This window comes from Halichoerus grypus, chromosome 15, assembly GCF_964656455.1.
Source record: "Halichoerus grypus chromosome 15, mHalGry1.hap1.1, whole genome shotgun sequence".
Classification (NCBI taxonomy): domain Eukaryota; kingdom Metazoa; phylum Chordata; class Mammalia; order Carnivora; family Phocidae; genus Halichoerus; species Halichoerus grypus.
In genome coordinates, this window is record NC_135726.1 from 34857229 (window position 1) to 34883693 (window position 26465).

At 36.8% G+C, this 26465-nt stretch overlaps 1 protein-coding gene across 4 annotated transcripts in view; it reads right to left on the reverse strand.

The window, feature by feature from the left end:
• Nucleotides 1–26465, reverse strand: part of PHKB (phosphorylase kinase regulatory subunit beta) — a 289132-nt gene that overhangs the window by 121856 nt on the left and 140811 nt on the right. For all 4 annotated transcript variants that reach the window (XM_078062851.1, XM_078062849.1, XM_078062852.1 and 1 more), the window contains 5 exons: nt 20986–21049; nt 12504–12599; nt 11193–11390; nt 7624–7681; nt 6762–6839 (listed from right to left, as the gene is read on the reverse strand). In XM_078062851.1, the coding sequence (XP_077918977.1) occupies nt 6762–6839; nt 7624–7681; nt 11193–11390; nt 12504–12599; nt 20986–21049 (494 nt within the window). The remainder of the gene's footprint in view (nt 1–6761; nt 6840–7623; nt 7682–11192; nt 11391–12503; nt 12600–20985; nt 21050–26465) is intronic.

Below are 26465 nucleotides of genomic sequence, written 5' to 3' on the forward strand. Positions count from 1 at the left end.
ATTTCTTCACTGGATTATTTGTTTTTTGGGTGTTGAGTTTGAGAAGTTCATTACAGATCTTGGATACCAGCCCTTTATCTGTAATGTCATTTGCAAATATCTTCTCCCATTCCATAGGTTTCCTTTTACTTTTGTTGATTGTTTCCTTTGCTGTGAAGAAGCTTTCTATCTTGATGAAGTCCCAATAGTTCATTTTCGCTTTTGTTTCCCTTGCCTTTAGAGACTGGTCTTGAAAGAAGTTGCTGTGTCCAAGGTCGAAGAGGTTGCTGCCTGTGTTCTCCTCTAGGATTTTGATGGATTCCTGTCTCACATTGAGGTCTTCCATCCATTTTGAGTTTATCTTTGTGTATGGTGTGAGAGAATGGCCCACCTTCATTGCTCTGCATGTGGCTGTCTAATTTTCCTAGCACCATTTATTGAAGAGACTGTCTTTTTTACATTGGATATTCTTTCCTGCTTTGTCAGAGATTAGTTGACCATTAGTTGAGGTTCCATTTCTGGGGTCTATATTCTGTTCCATTGACTTATGTGTCTGTTTTTGTGCCAAAACCATGCTGTCTTGATGATCACAGCTTTGTAATATAGCTTGAAGTCTGGCATTGTGACGCCTCCAGCTTTGGTTTTTTGTTTTTTTTTTATTTTTCAACATTTCCCTGGCAATTTGGGGTCTTTTCTGGTTCCACACAAATTTTAGGATTGTTTGTTCCAACTCTGTGAAAAATATCAATGGTATTTTGATAGAGATTGCATTGAAATTGTAGATTGCTCTGGGCAAAATAGACATTTTTAACAATGTTTATTCTTCTAATCCATGAGCATGGAATGTTTTTCCATATCTTTGTGTCTTCCTCAACTTCTTTCTTAAGTGTTCTGTAGTTTCTAGTGCACATATCTTTTACCTCTTTGGTTAGGTTTATTCCTAAGTATCTTACCGTTTTTGGTGCAATTGTAAATGGGATTTATGCCTTAATTTCTCCTTCTTCAGTCACAGGTTAGTGTATAGAAATGCAACTGATTTCTGTGCAGTGATTTTGTATCCTGCCACGTTGCTGAATTGCTGTATGAGTTCTTGTCACTTGGGGGTGGAGTCTTTTGGATTTTCCACAAAAAGTATCATGTCATCTGCGAAGAGTGAGAGTTTGACTTCTTTGTTGCCAATCTGAATGCCTTTTATTTCTTTTTGTTCTCTGATTGCTGAGGCTAGGACTTCTAGTACTATGTTGAACAACAGTGGTGAGAGTGGTCATCCCTGTCCTGTTCCTGACCTTAGGGAAAAGCTCTCAGTTTTTCCCCATTGAGAATGATATTCACTGTGGGCTTTTCATAGATGGGTTTTATGATATTGAGGTATGTTCCCTCTAACCCTCCACTGTGAAGAATTTTAATCAAGAAAGGATGCTGTATTTTGTCAAATGCTTTTTCTGCATCAATTGAGAGGATCATATGGTTCTTGTCTCTTCTTTTGTTAATGTGATCTACCACGGTGATTGATTTGGGTTTATTGAATCACCCTGACATCCCAGGAATAAATCCCACCTGGTCGTAGTGAATAATCCTTTTAATGTACTGTTGGATCCTATTGGCTAGGATCTTGGGTGAGTATTTTGGCATCCATGTTCATCACGGATATTGGTCTGTGATTCTCCTTTTTGATGGGTCTTTGCCCGGTTTTGGGATCACGGTAATGCTGCCGCATAGAATGAGTTTGGAAGTCTTCCTTCCACTTCTGTTTTTTTGAAACAGCTTCAACAGAATAGGTATTATTTCTTCTTTAAATGTTTGGTAGAATTCCCCTGGGAAGCCATCTGGCCCTGGAGTCTTGTTTTTGGGGAGGTTTATAATTACTGCTTCAATTTCCTTGCTGGTTATAGGTCTGTTCAGATTGTCTATTTCTTCGTTTCAGTCTTGGTACTTTATAAGTTTCCAGGAATGCATCCATTTCTTCCAGATTACCTAGCTTGTTAGCATATACCTGCTGGTAATAAGTTCTAATAATTGTCTCCGTTTCCTTGATATTAGTCATGATCTCTCCCCTTTCATTCATGAATTTATTAATTTGGTTCCTTTCTCTTTTCTTTTGGATATGTCTGGCCAGAGGTTTATCGATCTTATTAATTCTTTCAAAGAAGCAGCTTCTAGTTTCGTTGATCTGTTCTACTGTTCTTCTGGTTTCTATTTCATTGATTTCTGCTCTAATCTTTATTATTTCTCTGCTCCTGCTTGGTTTAGGCTTTATTTGCTGTTCTTCCTTCAAGTCCTTTACCTGTAAGGTTAGCTTGTGCATTTGGGATTTTTCTAATTTTTTGAGAGAGGCTTGGATGGCTATGAACTTCCCTCTAAGGACCGTTTTTGCAGTATCCCATAGGTTTTGAACAGATGTGTTTTCATATTCATTGGTTTGCATGAATTGTTTAAGTTCTTCTTTAATTTGCTGGTTGACCCATTCATTCTTTAGCAGGATGTTCTTTAACCTCCAACTGTTTGAGTTCCTTCCATATTTCTTCTTGTGGTTGAGTTCTAGTTTCAAAGCATTTTGGTCTGAAAATATACAGGGAATAATCTCAATCTTTTGGTATCAGCTGAGACCTGATTTGTGACGCTGTATGTGATCTATTCTGGAGAAAGTTCCAATGCACACATGAGAAGAATAAGTATTCTGTTGTTTTAGGATGGAATGTTCTGTACATATCTATGAAGTCCATCTGGTCCAATGTGTCATTCAAAACTCTTGTTTCTTTGTTGATCTTCTGCTTAGATGATCTGTCCATTGTTGTGAGTGGAGTGTTGAAATCTCCTACTATTAATGTATTATTATCAATATGTTTATTTTGGTTATTAATTGGCTTATATAATTGGCTGCTCACATGTTGGGGATATAGATATTTACAACTGTTAGATCTTCTTGTTGGACAGTCCCTTTAAGTATGATATAGTGTCCCTCTACATCTCTTATTACGGTCTTTGGTTTAAAATCTAATTTGTCTGATATGAGAATTGCTACCCCAGCTTTCTTTTGAGGTCTGTTGGCATGGTAAATGGTTCTCCATCCCCTCACTTTCAATCTGGAGGTGTCTTTAGGTTCAAAATGAGTCTCTTGTAGACAGCATATGGATGAGTCCTGCTTTTTTATCCAATCTGAAACCCTGCATCTTTTGATGGGAGCATTCAGCCCATTTACATTCAGAGTAACTACTGAAAGATATGAATTTAGTGCCATTGTATTGCCTGTAAAATCCCTGTTTCTGTAGATTGTCTCTGTTACTTTCTGGTCTATGTTATTCTTGGGGTCTCCTTTCCCTTACAGTATCCCCCTTAATATTTCTTGCAGGCCTGGCTTGGTGGTCACATATTCTGTCTGTCTGTCCTGGAAACTCTTTCTCTCTCCTTCCATTCTAAATGATAGCCTTTCTGGATAAAGTATTCTTGCCTGCATGTTCTTCTCATTTAGTACCCTGAATATATCTTGCTAGCCCTTTCTGGCCTGCCAGGTTTCTGTGGATAGGTCTGATATTAATCTCCTCTTCCTAGCTGCTCTCAGGATAACTTCTTTGGCTCGATGATTTGCAAGCTTCACTATTACATGTTGGGGTGTTGATATGTTTTTTTTTATTTTGGGAGGGGTCCTCTCTGCCTCTTGAACATGAATGCTTGTTTCCTTCCCCAGATTAGGGAAGTTCTCAGCCATGATTTGCTCAAATCTACTTTCTAGCCCTCTCTCTTTCCATCCCATCTTGGATCCTGATGATTCTGACATTGGTTCTTTTCCAGGCATCATTAAATTCTCTAAGCCTTTCTTCATGGGCTATGAGTTGTTTCCCTGTCTTTTCCTCAACTTCCTTGCTTTCCATCAACCTGTCCTCTAGATCACTTATTCTCTCTTCTGCCTCACTGACCCTAGCTGTTAGAGCATCCAATTTAGACTGCATCTCATTCATAGCATTTTTACGTTCGGCCTGATTAGATATCATTTCCGCCCTTACAGAGTCTGTATTGTCATGTATGCTTTTTTCAAGCCTAGCTATTAACTTTATAATTGCTATCCTGAATTCTATCTCTGACATCTTGCTTATATCCATATAGATTAGCTCTGTGGCAGAGAATATTGCCTCTGGTTCCTTCCTTTGTTGTTGAGTTCCTACTTCTAGTCATTCTGCCCAAGGAAGGATGGATCAGCAAATGAACAAAGTCCAAAATATCAACCATGATCCAAGCAAAATGCACCATAGAAAAAAATCTGAAGTGGTCTGCAGCCACCATAGAAAAGCGAACAAAGCTGAAATGAACAAAACAATAAAAACTGGGGGAGGGGGGAGGGGTTGGGAGTATAATCTCTCAGGGTGGACAAAGCAGGGTGATCTATTTGTTCCTGACTGAATTTAGGTCTGTGTGTTAGAATACACTACATCCCCAAAATGCAAAGAAAACAATGTTTATATATAAAATAAAATTTAATAGAATGAAAAAAGGACTAGAATGAGGCATAAATCTGTAAAATGTAGATGTGAAAAAAAGGTTAAAAAGTGACTTGAAACATAAATTGGTAAAATAAGGATGTAGTTGCAACAGGAAAAAGGTAAAAAAAAATGTAAAATTTTAGACTGAAGGAAAAACGAGTCGTGAGGAAACACCTGGAGCTCAATATATTATTTTCCCCTGGTGCTGAAGTTTTACAGTCTGTGGGGTCTATTAGCTTCTCATTTACCTGTTCTTCCAGTCTGTCTTCTGGGGGAGGGGCCTCCTGTTCTGCTTCTCAGGTTTCTTTGCCTAGTCAGACCTTGTCAGGGGGATGGGCTCAAGGTGAGCTGGTCCTCTGTGTGGCTTTTGTTCCCCGGTGGCTTTCCTCACCTCTTCAGAGGGTCAGAGCAAAAATGGCCTTGACTGGATCCCTGGCCCAGAGCCAAAAGATCACGGACCCCTTCTTCAATAAACTCTCTGGGTCAAACTCTCTGGGTCTCCACTTCTGTGTGCACCAAGCTCCTCAGAAACCCAAGGGTCACGGGGACTGCAATTCTCCCGGGGGAATTCCCAGAGACCTGCGAGCATCTCTGCATTTTGCGTCTTCGGGACTGGGAGCATTTATGGGCTCATGCGCATGCACCCTGCCCCACCACTCCTAGGTTCCATCTGGGTTCCACCCTATTGTCCTTCCCAGAGTTGCTGCCACCCTGAGAGCTGTTGCCTGGTCATGGGCCCAGCCATTTGGACCTTCCCAGGGGTTGGTAACTGACCCACACGTCCCAGTATTTTTCCGGGTGCTCAGGCAAAGAGCAGTCTCCCTACCAGCCTGGCTTGCAGTTTATGGGACCTGAGCTGAGAGTCCCTCCTGGGCTCACTGACCGTAACCAGTTTCCCCACTCCACTGCTTGGGCACTCTATTGATTCAGGCACCCTGGTTCTTTCTGTGTCTCCTGGGATCCTGGGACCACAGTGACCCACCTAGTATTCTGCCTTTTCCATTCCCTGAGCCCCTTTCAGAAAGGCAATCAATAGTGATATTTGTATCTAAAACCTGTAAAAAGGTCTATGATACACAAAGAAATAGTTTGAACATCACTCTCTGAACATGATAAAGACTAAACTGTGGTACACTAAATTACCCTACAATGCATCAACATTCTACCACCGTATACTAACAGATCTGATTCCAGGGGTCGTATTTCAAATATTATATTCATTACAGCATGCATTACATTATTTCTCACATTGGACAAATTATTATTTGGAGTATAAAGATATAAATAACTGGTTTCAAAAATTAATATTTATTTGAAATTCAATGTTTATCCACAAATATTTCACTACTTTAACATTACAAGTATTTTAAAGGGTGAGCACATATTGTGAAGTTTTTATTTGAAGATACTTGTGGAAAACCATAAAGAATATCACAAACTTTACCTGAGGGAGAAATGTGGCCCAGTGCTGTAATTTCAAGTTTGTGCACTGGGTCCACAGAACCACCCATATTTTACCCACACATCATGATTTTTCACTTTCAGATAAATGTTTTCAAAGCTGTTTACTCAAGAGAATATGTTCTTATTTTATTAATACTTCAAATCCCCAAAGTATCTGGAGCTTCTTCTTTGGAATTCTTTGAGAATTAGTTTTCTAGTCATACTGAAAAATCGGTTACATTCTTTTATGGGCCCTGCTGGTGTTTAACCAAAACCAATAAACTACTCATAAAAGTCTTTTAGCCATTTCTAAAATATTAATCCCATCCTCAAAGGATGACACATTAGCACAAGGCAGACGTTCAAAATAATATGCAAAAGGCCCAAGAAGCAACTCCAAAGAAGAGGCCAATATGTTCCTGGCAATGGTAGTACCTTTAGGCTACGGCAGAACGTCTTAAGGTAGCCCTCTGGAGGGGGCAGCATTCACCTAAACATAACATTTCTGATGATCTGGAGAAAAATCAGTCACTCTATGTTATTGTCACACTACACAGAGTGAGGGAGTTTCATAGTAGGTAGCAGAACAAGTACCTTTGCCCACCTGGCAAACTATTTTGCAATTACTACAACCATAACCACCTAAATTTATTCTTCATCCTTGTCTTGCCCAATGAACTCCTTTTATAAAAACACACTTATAATAACAAATTAATAGATTATTCTTTATAATACATTGAAGGATCCATTCATTTTTTACAATTTAATATAAATTGTTATATTTAAAATGGAATCATTTATACATTTCAAAGGTACATTAAGGAAATACTAGGAAGAATTTCTTGAAAAACAATCCAACTATACCTTCTGTGGTCTGATGAAGTACTGGAGTCAGAAGATCCTGATACTCCTTTACTTGTTTGGGATTGCCTCTAAAAACTCCTAAAATTTAAAATATAAAATCCAATAGCATCTGAGCTCAATAAGTACACAGAAATTTTGCCTCAGAAAACTCTACTAGCCCATGGGGCACTAGCCCAAACCTCTACTAGAACGGTTAAGTCGGTTAAGCATTTGACTCTTGATTTAGGCTCAGGTCATGATCTCAGGGTTGTGAGATGGAGCCTCATGTTGGGCTCCATGCTAGGCATGGAGCCTGCTTAAGATCTCCCTTCTTCTCCCTCTGCCCTTCTCCCTCCACTCTCTCCCTCTCTCTAAAAAAAAAAAGGAAAAAAAAAGGGGAAAAATCTACTAGCCCAGTTATGATTATTTTGGTAATTTTGTATGTAAATGATAAAAATAAAATTGGAAAAAGGTAATGCAAATATGTATGATATTATTCCATGAAACTGATTTTAGAAGATCATGTTAGCATTTAGACAGAATATTGAATTTTAATTAAAATTTCCCTATTCTTAAGTATAAATATTATAGATATTCACAATGTCAAAGATTATAATATCCATTATTACTATTCATAAAAAATTTCTCTTTGCAAGTATGAAAATATATTTGTATCATTTCTTAAATACTTCAAAGTATTTTTTAATTCTTTAAATGATTTAATATTCCCTCAGAAAGCAGAAGAGCAACATATAAAAATGCAGAGCAGTTAACATCACTGAAGTATAGTCTATTTTGCTAGCTGAAAGGGTCATATTTCATCTGCTTTTCTTTAAACCACTTATATCCTATAGCTTAAATTTTAGGAGAAAAGCTCACTTACCATCAATCATCATGTAAAGGAAAAATATGGGAAATTCACATTCAATGCCATCAAACAGCTAAAACATAAAATAAAATATTAAAAATTTCACTGAAGTTAGTTAGAACAATTATATTAGTTAGAACAATTATATTAATTATAAATATATTAATCGATTATATATAGAATGACCCTTAGAACAAAGTTAAGATATACATAGAAGTATACAGATTATACTATATAGTATAATCAATTAACATACTACATAATTAATATACTATAATCAATTATAGTATATAGGATATACATAGAAGTATATAGTAATAACAAAATTGGACTGATATAAGTAGTTTCATTGTTCTTTTAAAAAAATTCTTAGAACTCTTATTACTCAAAAGTCATCATTTAATCCATCACACAGTAATCATTCATTCAATAAATATTTACTAAGTACTTAGTAATGCCTGGCACCAACTAGACAAAGGGCTATGAAGACAAAAAAATAGAGAACCTGCCCTCAAGGGCTCCTAGCCTAGTGGGGAATCAGGCATGTAAATAAACAACTATAGTATCATATGAGATGTTTATACATGGTACATCAGGAACACAGGAAATGAAATAGCTGAGTCTGCCCAGGGGTTGGGAAGGGATAATAGGAAAGGAGATGCTTCAGTTAAGGCTTGATGGATTTCTCTGGAGAGATGAGCTAAGGGAACTCCATGTACAGAAAACAATAGTACAAACTACAGATGCATGGGAGGACAAGTTTACTAAAGAAACTACCAGCAATTCAGTATTTTTGGAACAAACAAGCAAGAATTGAGAAAGTTAATGCCCAAGAGGTGGGCCGGGCCAGGCCAGCCAGTTCAGGAAGGGCCTGGGAAGGTCATGCTAAAAGACTGAGACTTTGATCTGGAAGTGACAGGGAACCACTGATGAATACTGAGCAGAATCAGATTTACTCACTAGTTGGACAGATGGCAGTACTGAAGAGAGTTTTAGAGCAAGAAATAAGGAGACCAGCTGGAATGCTACTTGGAAGCAATCCAAAGAGAAAATATGATAGCCTAAACTGAGGTTTCTCAATTTCAGCACTATTGACATTTTGGGCCAAATAATTCTTTGTTGTACAGGCTGTTCTATGCAATGCAGAATGTTTACTAGCATCTCTGGCCTCTATCTTCCAGATGCCAGTAGCATCCTCTAAGTTGTGACAATGAAAAATGTCTGCTGATATTGTCAAATGTCTCCTGGGGCACAAAATCCTTTGCTAATGAATCAATAGCCCAAACCAAGGAGTTAATAGGAAGGGACAGACTTTAAGATTTAAAGGAGGTTAAATCTGCTAGGCCTGGGGAGTGAAAAAGAGAGCTGAATGAGACAGAAAAGCTTAGAATGACTCTCAGGTTTGGGGCTTAGGCAAAAGAATGGGAATTGATCAGAAGCAGACTGAAGGACATCCAAGTAAGGATGTCCAAAAGGCAGCTGGATACATGGTAGGGCACCCAGGGGTAGAAGGAGATCTGGGGTTAAGAGTGATAGCTGAAGCTATGATTGCATGGAGAGCATGAAAAAAGAATAGGACTAAGGATGAAACTCAGGAGAAGAGCAATGTTTAGAGGGTGGCAGAAGAAGAACCTGAAAAGACAATGACAGAAGAGAATTAGGAAGAGAATGGGATCACAGAAAATGGAGAATGTTCCAAGAAAGAAGACTCAGTTAAAACATTCAAATGCCAAGGAGAGGTTCAGTGAAATAAGATCGGAAAATCATCCACTACCAAGTGACCTAAACCGACTGAAGCCAACACGGCTACTGGAAAGTGTTGAAGAAGAGCTGGGTATAACACGAAGGAGTGAGTAGGAGGCAGACAAGGAGACACACCAAGAACAGACTATGCTTTTCAGAAGTGTGGCTACAAAGAGAGAGAGGACTGGAGGCAGAGAGGAGTAAAGGTTTTTGTTTTAAATGAACATTATTGTGCTTGTGCTGAGGAAAAAAAAGCTGATTGGAGTTGGGGGAGAGCAAGACAGAAGGAAGGGAGAAGTGAGGAAGATGAGGAGGAAAAAAAGAGAGACAGACATCCTTCTATTAGAGAAGAAAACAAATGATAGAGTAAGAAACCCAAAGAAGTAAAAGAGAACAGGATGGGGTGTACATATGGAGGGTTAGCCCTAGGATGAAGAACAGACAACACCTTCTGTGAGACAAAGAGAGATGAAGGTAGGGATGGATGAAGGATAGGGATCGTGGAGGAGGTCAAATAGAAATAAAAGGCAATGACCTAAGAAGTAAAGTCTGGGAACCTGAATACAAAAAAAACTGGATATAGAAAAAAGCTGGAAAAGCTTGTAAGGGGAGTTCCTGGCAGAGTCCCACAGCAGTGCCGACCAGCGGTGAAATCCACAGTGAGGACTGCGTCAAGACGGGTGCTCTGAACCTGGGCTGGCACCTGCCCGGAGCTGCGGCTTTCTGTGCTGGGGCTCAGCAGCTGGTACACGGACAGAGAACCTTTACTGCACTGACCCAAAGATGAAAATTTGCAGGGTGGTAGTTATAGCAGGTCTGATTCAAACGTAAGTGCTATATGTCAGCTCAGGAAATGTATTAAATAGAGAAGAAATATCTGAAGGTGTTTAAGAAATAAATGGATCTTTTGACCCAACCTAATAGACTGCTATAAAGTTTCAAATATGTACACAATAACATGGCTCCAAATGCTTCCAGATGATAGTCAGTTGTGAAATTAAATAAAATGACAAATAGCTTATCTAGTTGTCCAGCAAAACTACATGTGTATTAAATATTAAAAGACCAGAATTTAACTGCCTAACAAATTATAAGGTACAATGTTGCCAACATTTTTTATATAGAGATTCATTGGCCCTTACCTATCTTCAAAGTTATGACCATGCTTACAAAAATAATTTTCAATCTACACCACTAAAGGAAAATCTTCAGCAATGTGGATAGACGCTTACCCTTTTTTTGAGTGTTATAGTTTTCTGAACAGCTTAAAAATAGCTAGAACAAACCTAGATAAAGTGGTATGTATGTGAATTTGAAATAAATGTTTTAAAACTAAATATTTAGAGGACTATATTTCAAAGGGAAATATCTAAGTGAAACAGAAAAAAAGAACATTTGCTTAAAAGATTGAAAGTTGAATCACAAATAGATATTTTCTATTATATAAGGCAAAAGGTATGGAGCAGGTAGGCAAAGTACTGAAAGTGCAGTCGAAAAATTATTCATCCAATGAATCACTGTGGCCCAATATGAGCAAATGGGCCTCACTGCTAGTAAGGCTAACACTTGTCGAGTGCTTACTCGGTGTCAAGAACAATTTGAAGCACTTTTAGAGATATGTTAACTCATTTAATCCTCATAAGAACCTCAGTAACAGGACAAATAATAATAGGTACTATTATTATTTTACCAATGAAAAATATTAAACACACAGAGGTTTATTAACTTGCTCAAGGCCAAATAGCTAGTAAGTGGCAGAGCCAGAGTTCAAACCCAAGACATCTGTTTCCTGAATTGGTGCTTTTGACTACTCTGTTATGATATGGAATATTTTTTGATACCTTAATTTCAGCTGGTTTGTAGTAGCGTCTGTTGGGATCTTCCAATGATGTTCTATATCCATCTCTCAAGAAACGCTTAAATCCATATTTTCCTTTTAATTTTCTAACCACTTTATCAAGTGTCTGGCTAAACAAAGCTTCATCATCCAGGGCAAAGGCAGGATAACTGATGCAGGGTAGTAGGGCAGCATCTGTGTTCTGGGTGCAATTAGAAAAAGAAGGGAATGTAAATGCCTGCAGTGATATGATCAACACACCCCAAGGAGAATCAGGGAGATGAAAAGTCAATAAGGTTATCTAACTGACAGTGAGACTGCTGTGCCCCAGGGGACAGATAGACATTTATATGACATGGTTTGGTGAACCTTACAGAGGAGATAAAACTTTATCCATTAATAAGGAGTATTTTCAAGATTCAACACTGGACTCAAATTCAAAGATATTAATTAAGGCAGTGTGTAAAAATTTAACACCAGTAATTACTAATTATAACAGTCTGCCATAACATTGGTTTATAATGGTGAAAAACAGAAAACAATCTGAATGTCAACAATTAGCTGAGTAAATTAGGAGCCATTAAACTTTATATTGTAGAAATGTTTATCGATATGGAAATATGTCCAGTCATGGAACTAGGTTATTAAGCATTATAAACAATATTCTTCCAGTCTTGTAAAATAAAAAGATTACATATGTACATAAAAATGTGTGGAAACATAAAGCCAAATGATGTCACCCTAAAACTATAATTGAGTGGTGAAATAATTAGTGGATATTGTTATTATTTGCTTATTTGTGGGTTCTGTTTATCATAATCTTGTATTATTTCTATAAAATTGTACTTTTTAAATAATTATATTATTTTATTTGGGGTGTTTTCTAAGAATAGAGCCACAAATAACCCCTAGAAAAATCTGTAATCAGGTATTACATGCATATAAAAAGTTTAAGGGTGAATCACATGAGAGAAAAGAAACAAAGCAAGTAACTTTATTCAAAAGAAAGATAAATCATGAAAAACATTTTTCTAATACCCTATGACCAAAAAATTCATTTTGGTATAATGTTGCTACTCTCTACCCCTTCCTCAAAAAATAGGTCTAGTTTTCTATAGTTCTACAAAAGACCCAAGGACAAATTAGCTGTCCACAGCTCTGCTCACTTCCTGAACCAAACCTCTACAGGACAGTGGAGTGAGGGGCATCATTTATTTCTCTCTCCTCTTCTGGCAACCTCTAACATTTGAAGCACTTTTTTGGGGAAGCAATCATAAATGGTAGTTCATATTAGTTTATTATAAAAATATCTCACATGAGATCTTGATTCTCTGGGTAACAGTGAACACAAAGTTTGCCTATTGCGATTGTGAGCATCGAGATCCACAAATATAACCGACCAAGAACAGCCCTGGAATGAGAGAGAAAAAAACATTTCCTAAATCAAGAAAAAAGAACCTGTAGAATACTGGACATAAAGAAATTTCACAAACATATTAATATTGGTTTGCATTTGAGAGTGGCATTACAGAAGATTTTAATTTTCTCTTTTTTCAGTATTCCTCAAATTTCTTGTAATAAACATTAATATTATAATCATAAAATATAAATGTTATTTTTACATTTTCCCTATTTCTCCTTAGTCTTATTATAATTCAAAATGTAGTGATTACAAGATAACTAATCAATTAAGGATATTTGTTTTAATAAAGATAAAAATAGTTTATCTAGCATTTTTGGCAAGGAATAAAGCAAGAATTAATTAGGATGCACAAAATCTGAATTATACAGTCTTAAAAAGAACACTGATTATATGATCAATCTATAAAAATTTATACAATCTAGAATTAAAGCTGTAAAAACTATTTGATTAAAATATGAAGATAGGAGCATCTCTAATAATAATTCACATAATGCTAGCTAATATTCATGATGTTAAGCACTGTTCTTTATGCTTCACATGGATTATCTCACTTAATCCCCAATATGTAGATATTATTATCCCCATTTTAATGAAGAACATGCTAACTCCTAGTTTAACAGAGCAAGGGTTCAAAAATCAGGTCTTTGACATAGAAGCTCATGTCTTAACCACTGAGTTATACAATTGCCCACATTAAAAAATATCTTTCACATAAGAACCAAAAACTTAAAAAGATTAACAAAAAAAATGGCAATTGGTCTGATAACCAAGTTTTAAAAAGTTTACTATTTAGCCATTAGTACTTTCCATATTCAAGAGCATAGTCATAAGTAAACATGGCTTTGCTCTTTTCCTGGGGAGCTAAATATTTTGAAAACACAGGAAATGAAATCGGAATACAAAGTAACTTCCATAATAAGAGAATACTCAGAAAAACACATGGAGAAAGGAAGAAGAGAACTCTTATAACTTTCACGTTACTTTAATATTATCCTCTAAATCTCATCCAAATTTAAACCAACTTCGAAGATGTATTCACCCTGAAACCAAAATACCTAGAATCCATCAATCACTTAGACTGACAGCCCAAATATAGGACTACTAGGCCCTACATCCAAATATCAGATTCACTATATGTATATTTTTCCTGTTAACCTGTTCATACATGAATATTAGCTCATTAAAATAGAATAATTTTTCATTCATGGTATCATTTCTTAAATCTCTCTTAACTCTGATAATTAATAAATGAACAACGAATGAGTGAAGCTGACTCTCAACAATGAGATTAATGCTTAACTGTCCTTCCTACAATTTGAAAGTCTCAACTACTCATCTCTACCCACAAAATTGAGCCCAACAAAAGCTTGCTGCAGTAGCTATCACTGTCAGAGTCAAGTGCTCTCTCCTTTGAGGAAAATAAACAAGATAGGAGTCGATCTCCTCTCTCAAGGAACAGACCCTGGTGATATATAGTCCCTAAACAAGATGAATAAAGCAAAACAAAAGATTGCACGTGGCAATACACAATTATGTTCCAAATGACTGGCTTAGATGAAAGAATACTAATGATAATAAACCTCTTAAATTAATAGGAGAAAAATAATAGGGAACTTGGGGGACTTTCTGGAGAAGGTAAACTAGAATTATGAATTTGGGTGGATCGGGGAGCAAGTAGGGTGGTTAGAGCAAAGCAGCAGAGAAATAAATGGGTATGAGATGTTGGGAATCTGTGAGTATAGAAAATAGGACCTATGGTTTATCCTTAGGCTGATAATTAATAAAGTTAGTTGCATGCCAAATCAGTCTGCCTTGAATTGAATTTTTAAAAGATACAATCTAAGTAGGGAAACTTATAAATAATGAAGTAAAATGGCAAATTTGGCAATTCCTGACATTATTTGATTAATATAAACAGCTTCTATTTTCTGGCCAAAATCAGTGGCTTATTTACCTAAATTCAAAGTATTTGTTAAGGTCTCTTTCTCTGCCAGCCTCTAAGAAGTATGCACAAAAGGAAAAATAATCTCATAATGTTACCATATTTTAACACTGAGATCAAAGGTTAGTTAACTGTATTGTTTGGCTAACCTCTTAAAAAATATACCATGCTTTAGGTATATAACCCAGGTTTACAGGAGAATAAAATTCATCCAAAGCCACTATTCCTTATCAGAATCAACTTTTGCTAAAAGCCATCAAGGAAAACCTACATATGGAGTTAATTATCACCTTCCTTAAATTATCAGACACATTAATTTTAGGACTGTAAATTTCAAAGGAAGCTACATATGTCTCCATTGCTTTGAACACTTTTCATAATATGAGTAATCTCTCTAGTCATCACCTTTAGATTCTGGCCTTAGCTCATCTGTTAGTATCTTAATTTCTCCAATTAAAGACACATTATATGAAAGGACGTTTTATATATACATATGTCATTGTAAAATATCTGATTAGCTTTGGATATTTTATTTTAATCTTCCATTTTCTAAAATCATCACAACTCTGCCATAATATCCCAACTCCAGCAAAAGAACATATTTTAAGACTGGTAGTTCAAACTTTAATCCCCAAATTGAGTTTCTGCAATTGTGTCCTAGTAAATACACTAGAATTTGATTCAACCTGACTACTGTCATGGGGACTTGAGTTTCAGTGATGGGTAAGAGCTGCACTGAACCATCTACTCCAGGCTCCATGACCACAACAAACATTTCTGAGATGGTACCAAGGTGACATCTATGACCATAAGATACTGCTGATCTCTTTAGTCTCAATTCAAAGTGAAATTATTTGAATTTCAGAAAGACAGTCTGGGTCTTTCTTTTCCCCATTAATCACTTCTCTGAACCTGAGCTAATGGGCTTGCTGCCCTCATCCAGCATCAAACAATCAAACAATGAAACTGGTCAGTATATCTACTATACATGAAATCTTTTCTATTCTTCCTAAAACAAAACCAACACCACGCTGATGACACCACATTCTTCCCTAGTTCAGCATCAGGCTGTCTCTTAGCTTTGTGGCAGATCCTGGAAAGTGAATTCTTACAGAAATGATATTTGTTGATGGGCCTTACCCCATGCACCATGGCTATGGGTGCAGAATGGCCAACTTTTACATACTGACCAAACAGTAGCCTCTAGTAGCCCCTCCCACAAGCCAGGCTTCTTTTCTCTACAGAAGGTCCTACTCACATAATGGAATTTTCAAACTACAGAAAGAGATGAACCTGAGTGTTAATTCTCAGGGTTTCAGAAGAGGAGAGCTGAGACTCAGAGCCAGGAATCACAAAACTATTGCTAACAATGTCAATGGCATTTGCTGAGTGTAAATTATGATTTATTTAAATATTACTTCTAATAATATTTCTTTATATATATATATTTCTTTATACATAATATATATTTATACAGAATATATATTGAAACCATGATGAAATATATAATTCTCACATTGAGGATTATATGAGTTATGTTTCTAAATGCTAAAATTAGCCTTTATTATAAACTTATCAGTAAAGAAATTAGGCCATTTTATCATATTTTCTTCTTAGATATTCTCTCACAAAGGAAAATAAGTTTTGAAAATAGTTTCAGAGTAAATATTTATTTTATTTTTTTAAAGATTTTATTTATTTGTTAGAGAGAGAGAGAGCACAAGCAGGGGGAGCGGCAGGCAGAGGTAGAAGCAGACTCCCTGCTGAGCAAGGACCCCGATGCAGGACTCTACCCCAGGACCCTGGGATCATGACCTGAGCCAAAGGCAGACGCTTAACCCACTGAGCCACCCAGGCGTCCCTTTTTTTTTTTTTTTTAAGATTTTATTCATAGAGTAAATATTTAAATAATGGGTTTTTTTCTTGAATAATAAAGCAAGTCTAATATTTAAAAAAAGAAAGGAAGTAGAAACACATGATAGTAATAATGAAAACGAAAAGCTTTTCCACCCAATAATTCCCATAAAAATAAAAATTAACATTCATCTTATACACTGAAGTACACAAAGGGCAAAAGGCAAGTCTTTCACATTTTTCATATACGGATACCTCCTTCAAAAGTTCAATAATTAAGAAAATAGTGTGGTCAAAGGTACAAACTCTCAGTTATAAAATAAATCTTGGGGATGTAATGTACAGCATGGTGACTATAGTTAATAATATTGTATTTGTATATTTGAGTGTTGCTAAGGGAATAGATCTTAAAAGTTCCCATCACAAGAAAAAAAATTCAAACTATGTATGTTGATGGATGTTAACTAGACTTAATGTGGTGATCATTTTGCAATATATACAAATATCCAGTCATTGTCATACACCTGAAATTAATGTTATATATCAATTCTATCTCAATGAAAATTTTAATTTAACTCAAAAAAAGAAATGCCTTAAGAGTTTTCCAAGAAAAAGCACAGCTGCAAAGGTGGAAAGCATTCAAGATCGAAGATTTCCTGTACTGATAGCTTATATTCTAGATTCATTACCAAGTGGCTTTGGTTTAATTCCTGGTTTTGCCTCTGTTTCATGACCTGCAAAAAGCCATCTCAACTCTCTGACCACTCATTTTGAGAGATAGGCCCTTCCAGCTCCAAAGATCTATTACTCTCTGAGTTGCCACCAACAGGAGAAGCATTTTTTGAAAGCTCTAAATTAATTTAAAGACACATGAGCAGGTCTTCCAAAACACTGTATCAATAGTTGTTAGAAATAACAGAATACCCATGTGACCTGAAATCCCTCAAGTCTTGAAGAGGCTTCTTTGGGTTTTCATTTGAATAAAAACATTTGTTATATTAGTTCTTTTTCTAGCTACTGACTTTTCTAGCTACTGACTTCATGTACTTAAAAGAGCTGCGGTCTCTTTTAAGTACATGAAGCAATATTATAAGATGATTAAACTCTAAAAAGATCACACGCACTTTTAAATGTGCTGTTTAGCAGGTATCTTTTTAATTTAACTGCTGTAGTGATGGGAATTTGCAAAACTAGGATTCCCTCTGATATTACCCAAGAAAAATGGAAGACAAAGAGGGATTCTACTCGTAATAGGTAACATCTGTGTGGCTACAGGAATAAAACATTATTTGTCTAAATTTCTACCTGAAATAATCAAGGAATAGTTAAGTCAGTGAACATTTGGTATATAGCTCTGCTAGAAACAGACACAAGTTAAACAAGGTCAAGAATGAACTCTGCTTTGGGAGAGTTCTGGGTGGCTGGGTGGCTCAGTCAGTTAAGCATCTGCCTTCGGCTCAGGTCATAATCCCAGGATCCTGGGATCGAGACCCGCATCGGGCTCCTTGCTCCGTGAGGAGCCTGCTTCTCTCTCTGTCTGCCGCTCTCCCTGCTTGTGTGCGCTCTCTCTCATTCTCTCTGACAAATAAATAAATAAAATTTAAAAAAAATATATGAACTCTGCTTAGAGCAGTTGTTCTCATCCTTGGCTGCAAATTAGAATTCCTGGGCAGTACAGGAAAACTTCAACACCAAGGCCTCCCCCAGACCAATTCAATCAGAATCTTTAGGACTAGAGCCCATGCATCAGTATTGTTTTTTAAGTTCCTCAAATAATTCCAATGCACAGCCAAGATTGAGAAATTATGGCTGGGTAACAATACCGGCAATATACTTATAACTCAAAATCAGAATGCATAAAAAATCAATTCAGGGGTGCCTGGGTGGCTCAGTTGTTAAGCGTCTGCCTTCGGCTCAGGTCATGATCCCAGGGTCCTGGGATCGAGCCCCACATCGGTCTCCCTGCTCAGCGGGAAGCCTGCTTCTCCCTCTCCCACTCCCCCTGCTTGTGTTCCCTCTCTCGCTGTGTCTCTCTCTGTCAAATAAATAAAATCTTAAAAAAAAAAAATCAATTCAGTGCTTTTAGAGTTATGGCTAAGAGCTCTATGAGAGCTTTCTGGGAAAAGCAGGCTGAAGGTAGAGCCCTGAGAGATAAGGAGTTGGGAAAGGTGCCATTATGTGTGTGGGTATCTAGGTAGGTGGAGGGGGTATATACCAGATACATAAGCTACATGTGCTAAGATTCGAGTACATCAAAGGAGATGGCACAGCTGCAAAAAAGAGCTGACCACTACTTCACTAAACACACAACTCCACTCAGCCACTATCTGGTAGGCCATGGAGAACAGAAGAGCAAGACCTGCATCTTTCCAGACTGTTGCTGTAACACTACTGGTTTAGTCCATGACTCTTCTCCATCTCTTTGAGATACTCTCTAGAGGTTTTCCAGTCCAATCTCTACATTTCCTTTCTTTAGGATTACCAGTAATTCATTAATGGTAACAAGAGATAACACTTACTGAGGTTTAATCTTTGCCAAGCACTATGCTAACTGTTTTTGAATTGTATGAAAACCTTCTCTGTTAGGTCCTAGTATCATTACCTCTACCTCTTCAGATGAGGAAGCTGAGACACAGGTAAATAGCCAAAGTTACAGAGCTCACTAGTGGGAGTACGGAGCATACAGTGATTCTGTTTCCTGACTCCAAAAACAACGTCATTCCTTTATGCCATATTACCCTCCCTTCCTTCCTTCCTATCTATCTATCCCTACTTATCTATCTCTCTCTCTATTTTATATATATATATATATATATATATATATATACACACACATATATATATATTCTCTACATATTTATATTTACACACACACATTCATAAATATATACACATTTAAATGAATGTATTGAGTGAGGAAGGGGTAAAAGGAAACGAAAAGCATTGAAAGATACATGTGGAATTTCCCTAAGTATGTTGACTCTTCCTGGGAGAGGGAAATGTTGATACAAACCAAGGAATCAGTGCCAGAGGAAGGAAGACTCTCCAGGAGAGGTCTAATATTAATATTCATGATTTTCAATTGGCTCAAAAACCCCTAAGTCCCCACAAGCTCTGATCCCTCCATTTCTCCAGCCAGAGGTCTTGAGAGAAGAATAAGAGTATGGGAGTGGGTGATTTAGAGTCACCTCTTGGGAACCAGAATGAGGTGCTGCTCCCCTCTTCCTGATCTCTTCATGTCTGTGCTTATTCTTCATTCTTCATGTCCTGGATATAATCAGAAGCCATCCTCCAAAGGAAATTGGAGTGAGAGGAAAGGACAGTTTGTGTATGTAGGGAGGGGAAGAGAGGCAGTTTGCTACTATACTCCAACTTGAACTTTCTTAAATTCAAGACTTCAGGTGCAGAGTATTATAACTGCCATAATAGAAACCATGCCACATTTTGCAGATCTGCGTAAGTTCTTAAAATTTATCTTCACTGACTTAGCATTTTAACAGCTTAGGGTTATTTACAGTATCAGTTGGAAACTTCCTTTACCCTCCCATCTTAGAAATCCACAAAAATTGCTAAAGAAAATTAGCCTACTCCTTGATTCAGAAAAGTAACCTGTATTCCTACATATTATTGCCTTCCATTGACAACCCAGTCCATGGTCACTTGATTAGGTGCAGAAACTCGTTAAACATCTTATGAAAATTTAAGGCAACCCTCAGGGTTTCCTTTTTATCCCAAAGAAAAAGAGATTTAGACATAAAATTACAGGTAGCTGAGGGTTAAGCTAGGATCAAAGTTTCCAATTCTTTGGCTGCACATATTACACAAATTCCCCTCTGCATGAGATACACATTGATATACATTAAATTGAAACCAACATGGGAACTGACACAGAAAATATATGGTTGGTAATGTCAGGAATATTTAAAAATGTGAAAACAGAGTGCTTGGCTGGCTCAGTCGGTAAAGCATGCAATTCTTGATCTTGGGGTTGTTAGTTCAAGCCCCATGATGGGCATAGAGTTTACTTTATATATATACATATATATATATTTTTTAAGATTTTATTTATTTATTTGACAGAAAAGAGAGAGTGAGAGCAGGAACACAAGCAGGGGGAGTGGGAGAGAGAGAAGCAGGCCTCCCGCTGAGCAGGGAGCCCGATGCGGGGCTCGATTCCAGGACCCCGGGATCACGACCTGAGCCAAAGGCAGATGCCCAACGACTGAGCCACCCAGGCGCCCCTAGAGTTTACTTAAAAAAAAAAGAGGGAGAGAGAAATAAAAATGTGAAAGCTCAACAAGAGACTTGAGGGAAAAGCTACTGAACAAAGAAAATGAGAATTCTTTATCAAAAGCTATTTTTAAATTAAGCAATGCTTTTTTAGTTAGAAAAATATAATTTAACTGGCAAACTTACTCAAAGGAAAGGTTGGTCAACCATGAGCTGCTACATAAATTTCAGACATTCTTTGATCATAAGGAATGACTTCATAAATGAATGGTCAAATTAATTAATCATGCAATTCAACAAAATAATCAGTTTGTTTTTGATATTCCTGTTGTGTTTTTTTTTTTTTACCTGGTTGCCAAAGAGGTTGAATCCATTAATTGCTTCTAGAGCTGCTTTTGCTAAGCCAACAGAGCTAAAAGAGAAAAGGAAATACTTTAGAATTCTGATGTCTGGCTACAAAATAAGAACCATTATCTAATGAATATTCACAAGCAAGTTTTTTTATTAACACTTATAACAACTTCCATGAGAAAAATAATGTCTAAGAGACTTTAATCTGACATTTCACTATTTTAATTTTTCTTTTTTATGGTTAGTGATCTTTTGGGAAAAATATTTCTAAGTTCACCTTGATCTAGACAAATGGTCATACTATTGATGGGAGTAATTTTAATCCCAGTATCATTTATATTCAGTAACTCAAGGAAAAAAAAAAAAAAGATGAACTTTAGAGGAAGGTGTATTATGATGACATGTACTCAGTAATAACCAGGTTGGGCATCTTTAGTTCAGATCAATTTAACAGAGCCTTCCTGACATTCTTAGCTTAGGGTCCAATGAAATAGGCATTATTTTATACTCAAAGAACAACTGATCACCACACCTCTCATTTTTTGCCATATTCTTCTCTTTGTATAAAATGTGTACTCCTTTGGCCGCTCAAATGCCATATACAATAGTGCTGAAAAATGGGAAGATCTCAATTTCATTAAAAATGTGACACTGTCGGGACACTGGGTGCCTCAGTCGGTTAAGTGTCTGCCTTCAATCCTGTCTATTGAGCTTTTTTCTTTGATTATTGTATTGAGTCCTGGGATCGAGTCCCGCATCAGAATCCTTGCTCAGCAGAGAGCCTGCTTCTCCCTCTGCCTGCCGCTCCCCATGCTTGTGCTTCTCTCTCTCTCTCTCTCTCTGACAAATAAAATCTTTAATATAAAATAAAATCTGAAAAAAAGTGTGACACTGTCATCTTATGTCAACCTTTAAATATAACCTTTAAATATTTTAGATCAAATATCTAGTTTATTATACTTATCGTAATCTTTTTGTTTTTACTTAAAGCAACTGCATGTGCCATTAATACCTTTTGAAAATCATGGTCTATCATCATTTCTTTAAAGAATCAAGCATTTCTTTAAAGCAGTCATTACAGACTGCTGTAATGGGACTGCTACATTACTGCTACACCTAGTCTGTGGTCCCCAGAGCAGCAGCATTCCCTGGGAACTTACTAGAAATGCCAGTTCTCACTCCTCTCTGGGAGTGGGATCCGACAATCAGTGTTAAAAGCCCTCTAGGTGCTTGAATGTGCTTTAAATTTGAGAACCACTGTTCTGAGTTATTCATGTCATCGTAAGCACTACTTTTATTACAGAATAGGGAAACTTATTCTGAAAGAATGGAAAAAGGTGGGAAATTTATTTTGAAATACATGGATGGAAAGGTAGAGCAGACATAACTTTCCCAAATGCCTCTCACTAAATATAACTAAAAACCTTGGACACTATGTAAGCAAACATAAAAAGGCTCAGAAAATGGAAATAAGGCAGACTGGCTAAGAACCTCAAGATTCTAGGAACAACACCGTGGTAAACACTCTGAGTTTCCTTTTTGCCTCATATATAACAGACTTAAAGATAAAGAAGCCAACAACTAGGAATGCCAGTAGGTGCATACACAAAAAGCCCCAACAAAAGCCTGCTCTTTCTATCCAAAGGACCAGGAAAAGGGCAGCCTAGCAAAACAGAAAACTTTTAGACAAAAACCATTCAGAAAAAAACTGTGGCCTTAGCCCCACCTAGTCTTATAAAGGCTGAGTGGAAAACCTAGACTTTTACATTCCAGAGTCTATAATGAGGAACCATACCCATTCACCAATCCTCGCAGCTATGATGGTGTCACAAAAGTCCAAGGAGGAAGCCAAGACCTTTCATTCCCAATGGGTGGTAAGAAGTCTCCCCTCCTCATACTGTGAAGATCACACGGAGAGCCTAGATTTCCACTCCTACCCATCAGTATTGAAATGAACCTCCTTGTCCTGCTGGGATGGCATCAGGGGAGGTCCAATGGACAGTCAGGACTTTCACTAATGCCCAGCTGTAAGGAGACTACACCCTTTCCCTATCATGTAAGTGGAGGCCAACTGGGAATAAGTAATGAAGCATTCCTATCCTTTCCAGCTAGGGAGGTTATCAGTGGAGGCCTACCGGGGAAATATACATCCCACCCAGACCCAGAAGTAACAAAGAATCTCCATCTTGGGTGTCAACAAAAAACCCGGCAATACATTCTCACCTGGTAATAACAGTGATGCTCCCGTCCCCTGCCCCTACCAGAGTGGTATCAATAAAATACAGTTAAAGTAAAAAGTTAAAAAAAAAGATTCAGGGCCTTATAATATAATACCTAAATGTCCATGTCTCAATAAAAAAAATCACTCATCATATCTAAAAACAGAAAGATCTCCAGCTGAATGAAAAAGACAATCAATAAATCCTAACACTGAGATGAAAAAGATGTTAGAATTATGGGACAAAATTTTAAAGCAGCCATGATAAAAATGCTTCATTGAGCAATTATGAATATGAGTGAAACATATGAAAAGATAGAAAGCCTCAGCTAAGAAATGGATAGTCTCAGCAAAACCGTTAGAATTGAAAAATACAATAATCAAAGAGAAAAGCTCAATAGACAGGATTGATGGCAGAATGGAAAAGACAGAAGAAAAAATAACTAAATTAGAAGATAAAATAATAAAAATTATCCAATCTGAGCAAAAGAGAGAAAACAGACTGTTAAAAAAAAATGAAGAGAGCCTCAGGGGCCTGTGGGACATCTAACATTCATGTCACTGGACTCCATGAAGGAGAGGAGAAAGAGAGCAGGGCTAAAAAAAAGTACTTGAAATAATGGTAGAGAACTTCCCAATTAGCAAAAGACAAAAGCTACAGATTCAAGCAGCTAACTCAAACAGAATAAAATAAAAATATCCATGCTAGGACACATCATAAGTTTTGAAAACTAATACAAATTAAAAATCTTAAAAAAGAGGCACCTGGTTGGCTCAGGGGGTGGAGCGAGCTCAGGGTCATGATTTTAAGCCCCAGGTTGGGTGTGGAGATTAGTTAAAAATAAAAAATCTTGTAAAAAAAAAATCTTGAAAGTAGCCAGAAAAAAACACCTGACCTATAGGAGGAAAAACAAATGAATAACAGTGACTTATAAGAAACCATGAAGGCTAAAAGGATGTAGCATGAAAGTTTTCAAGCACTAAAAGAAAAGAACTGTCAACCCAGAATTTTACATGCGTAAACACATTCTTTTATCTATCAATTTATCTATCTAGCTGAGCAAGACATTCTCAGATAAAAGAAAAATAAGAGATCTGTCACCAGCAGATCTACTCTAAAAGTGTGACTAAAATAAGTTCTCAAAACAGAAAGGAAATGATAGGACGAAAGAGGGAAAGAAAACAACAACCTTGGAACAATCAAAAAGGAAGAAAGAATATGGTAAGCAAAAATATGGGTAAATATAACAGGCTTTTCTTCTCCTCTTACATTTTATAAATTATGTGTAATAGTTACAGCAAAAGTTGTAAAACTGTGGTTCTAAATGTATGGGGAAGAAATATTTAAGATAATTATATTATAGATGGGCAAGGGTAATTCTCTATTTCCCTCCAACTGGTACAATGATGACATCAATAAGCTGACCTGTTGTGTATAAATAATGTAATACCTACAGCAACCACTAAAAAGCTACACAAAAAGATACATTCAAATCCAATATACATATATCAAAATGGAACTCTAAAAAATGTTCAAGAACCCACAGGAAGGTAGAAAAAGAAAAAGAGAGAAATGAAAAACAGAGAGAATAAACACAAAACAGAAATAAAATGGCAGACTTAACCCCAAACATATCAGTAGGATCTAACTATATCAATTAAAAGAAAAATTGGCAGAGTTGATTTAAAAATATGACCCGGGGTGCCTGAGTGGCTCAGTTGGTTAAGCATCTGCCTTCAGTTCAGGGACTGAACCCCCACATCGGGCTCCCTGCTCAGCAGGAAGTCTGCTTCTCCCTCTCTTTCTGTCCCTCCCCCTACTTGTGCTTGCTTGTGCTCTCTCTCAAATAAATAAATAAAATCTTAAAAGAGATCAAAAAACAAAAATAACCAGGACCCAATTATATATCATCCAATAAGAAACTCAATTCAAATGTAACAATATAAGCAGACCGAAAGTAAAAGGATAAAAAAAGAAATATCATGCAAACATTAATTTAAAAAAAGCAAGAGTGACTATTTAATATCAGATAAAGTAGACAGCAGGGCAATGAAAATTACTGGAGACTGAGAGGGATATTATATAATGATTAAATGGTCGATTCACCAAGAAGACAGAGCAATCTTTTTTTTGTTTTTTAAAAGATTTATTTATTTATTTGACAGAGAGAGACACGGCAAGAGAGGGAACAAAAGCAGGGGGAGTGGGAGAGGGAGAAGCAGGCTTCCCGCTGAACAGGGAGCCCCATGTCGGGCTCGATCCCAGGACCCTGGGATCATGACCTGAGCCGAAGGCAGACGCTTAATGACTGAGCCACCAAGGCGCCCCAAGACATTGCAATCTTAAATGTACATGCACCAAATAAAAGAGCTGCACAATATGTGAAGCAAAATTGATAGAACTAAAAGGACAAATAGACAAAACCACAATTATAGTTGGAGACTCAATACTCCTTTCTCAACAATTAGTAGAAAGACTAGGCATAAAATTTGAAAGGATATAGAAGAACCATTAGCCAGCAGAATCTAATCAATATTTTTATAACATTCCTGCTATGGACCAAATTATGTCCCCCAAACACAAATACATTGAAGCCCCAACCTCCAGTTTTATATATTTGAATATGAGGCCTTTAGAAGGTAATCTGGTTTAGATTAGGTCATCAGAGTGTGGCCTTCATGATGGCATTAGTATCCCTATAAGAAGAGATACCAGAGATCTTCCTTTCTCTCTCCCTCTTGCCCATGAGAGGACATAGTAAGAAGGTAACTATCTGTAAACCAGAAAGACAGTCCTCACTAGAGAATCAAATTAGGTGGCACTTTGGTCTTGCTCTTGGACTTTCTAGCCTCCAGAACTATAATAAATAAATTCCTATTCTTTAAGCTACCAATAGCTCAAGCTGACTAATAAAAATCTACATAATATGAATTGAGTACAACTTTTTTTCAAGTGCCAATCAACATACACTAAGACAGATCATATCTTAGCCATAAATAAGACCTCAAAAATATAAAAGAACTGAAATCATAACATGTTCTCTGACTACAATGGCATCAAACTAGGATCAACAACAGAAAGACAACAAGAAAATCTACCAACACTTGTAACAAAACAATACATGCCCATCTACAAAATCCACATGGGTCAAAGAGGAAGTCTCAGGTGAAATTAAAAAAATATACTTAACATAAAAAGGAAAATATAACATCAAAGCTTGTGTAGCACAGCTAAAGCAATGCTGAGAGAGAAATTTAT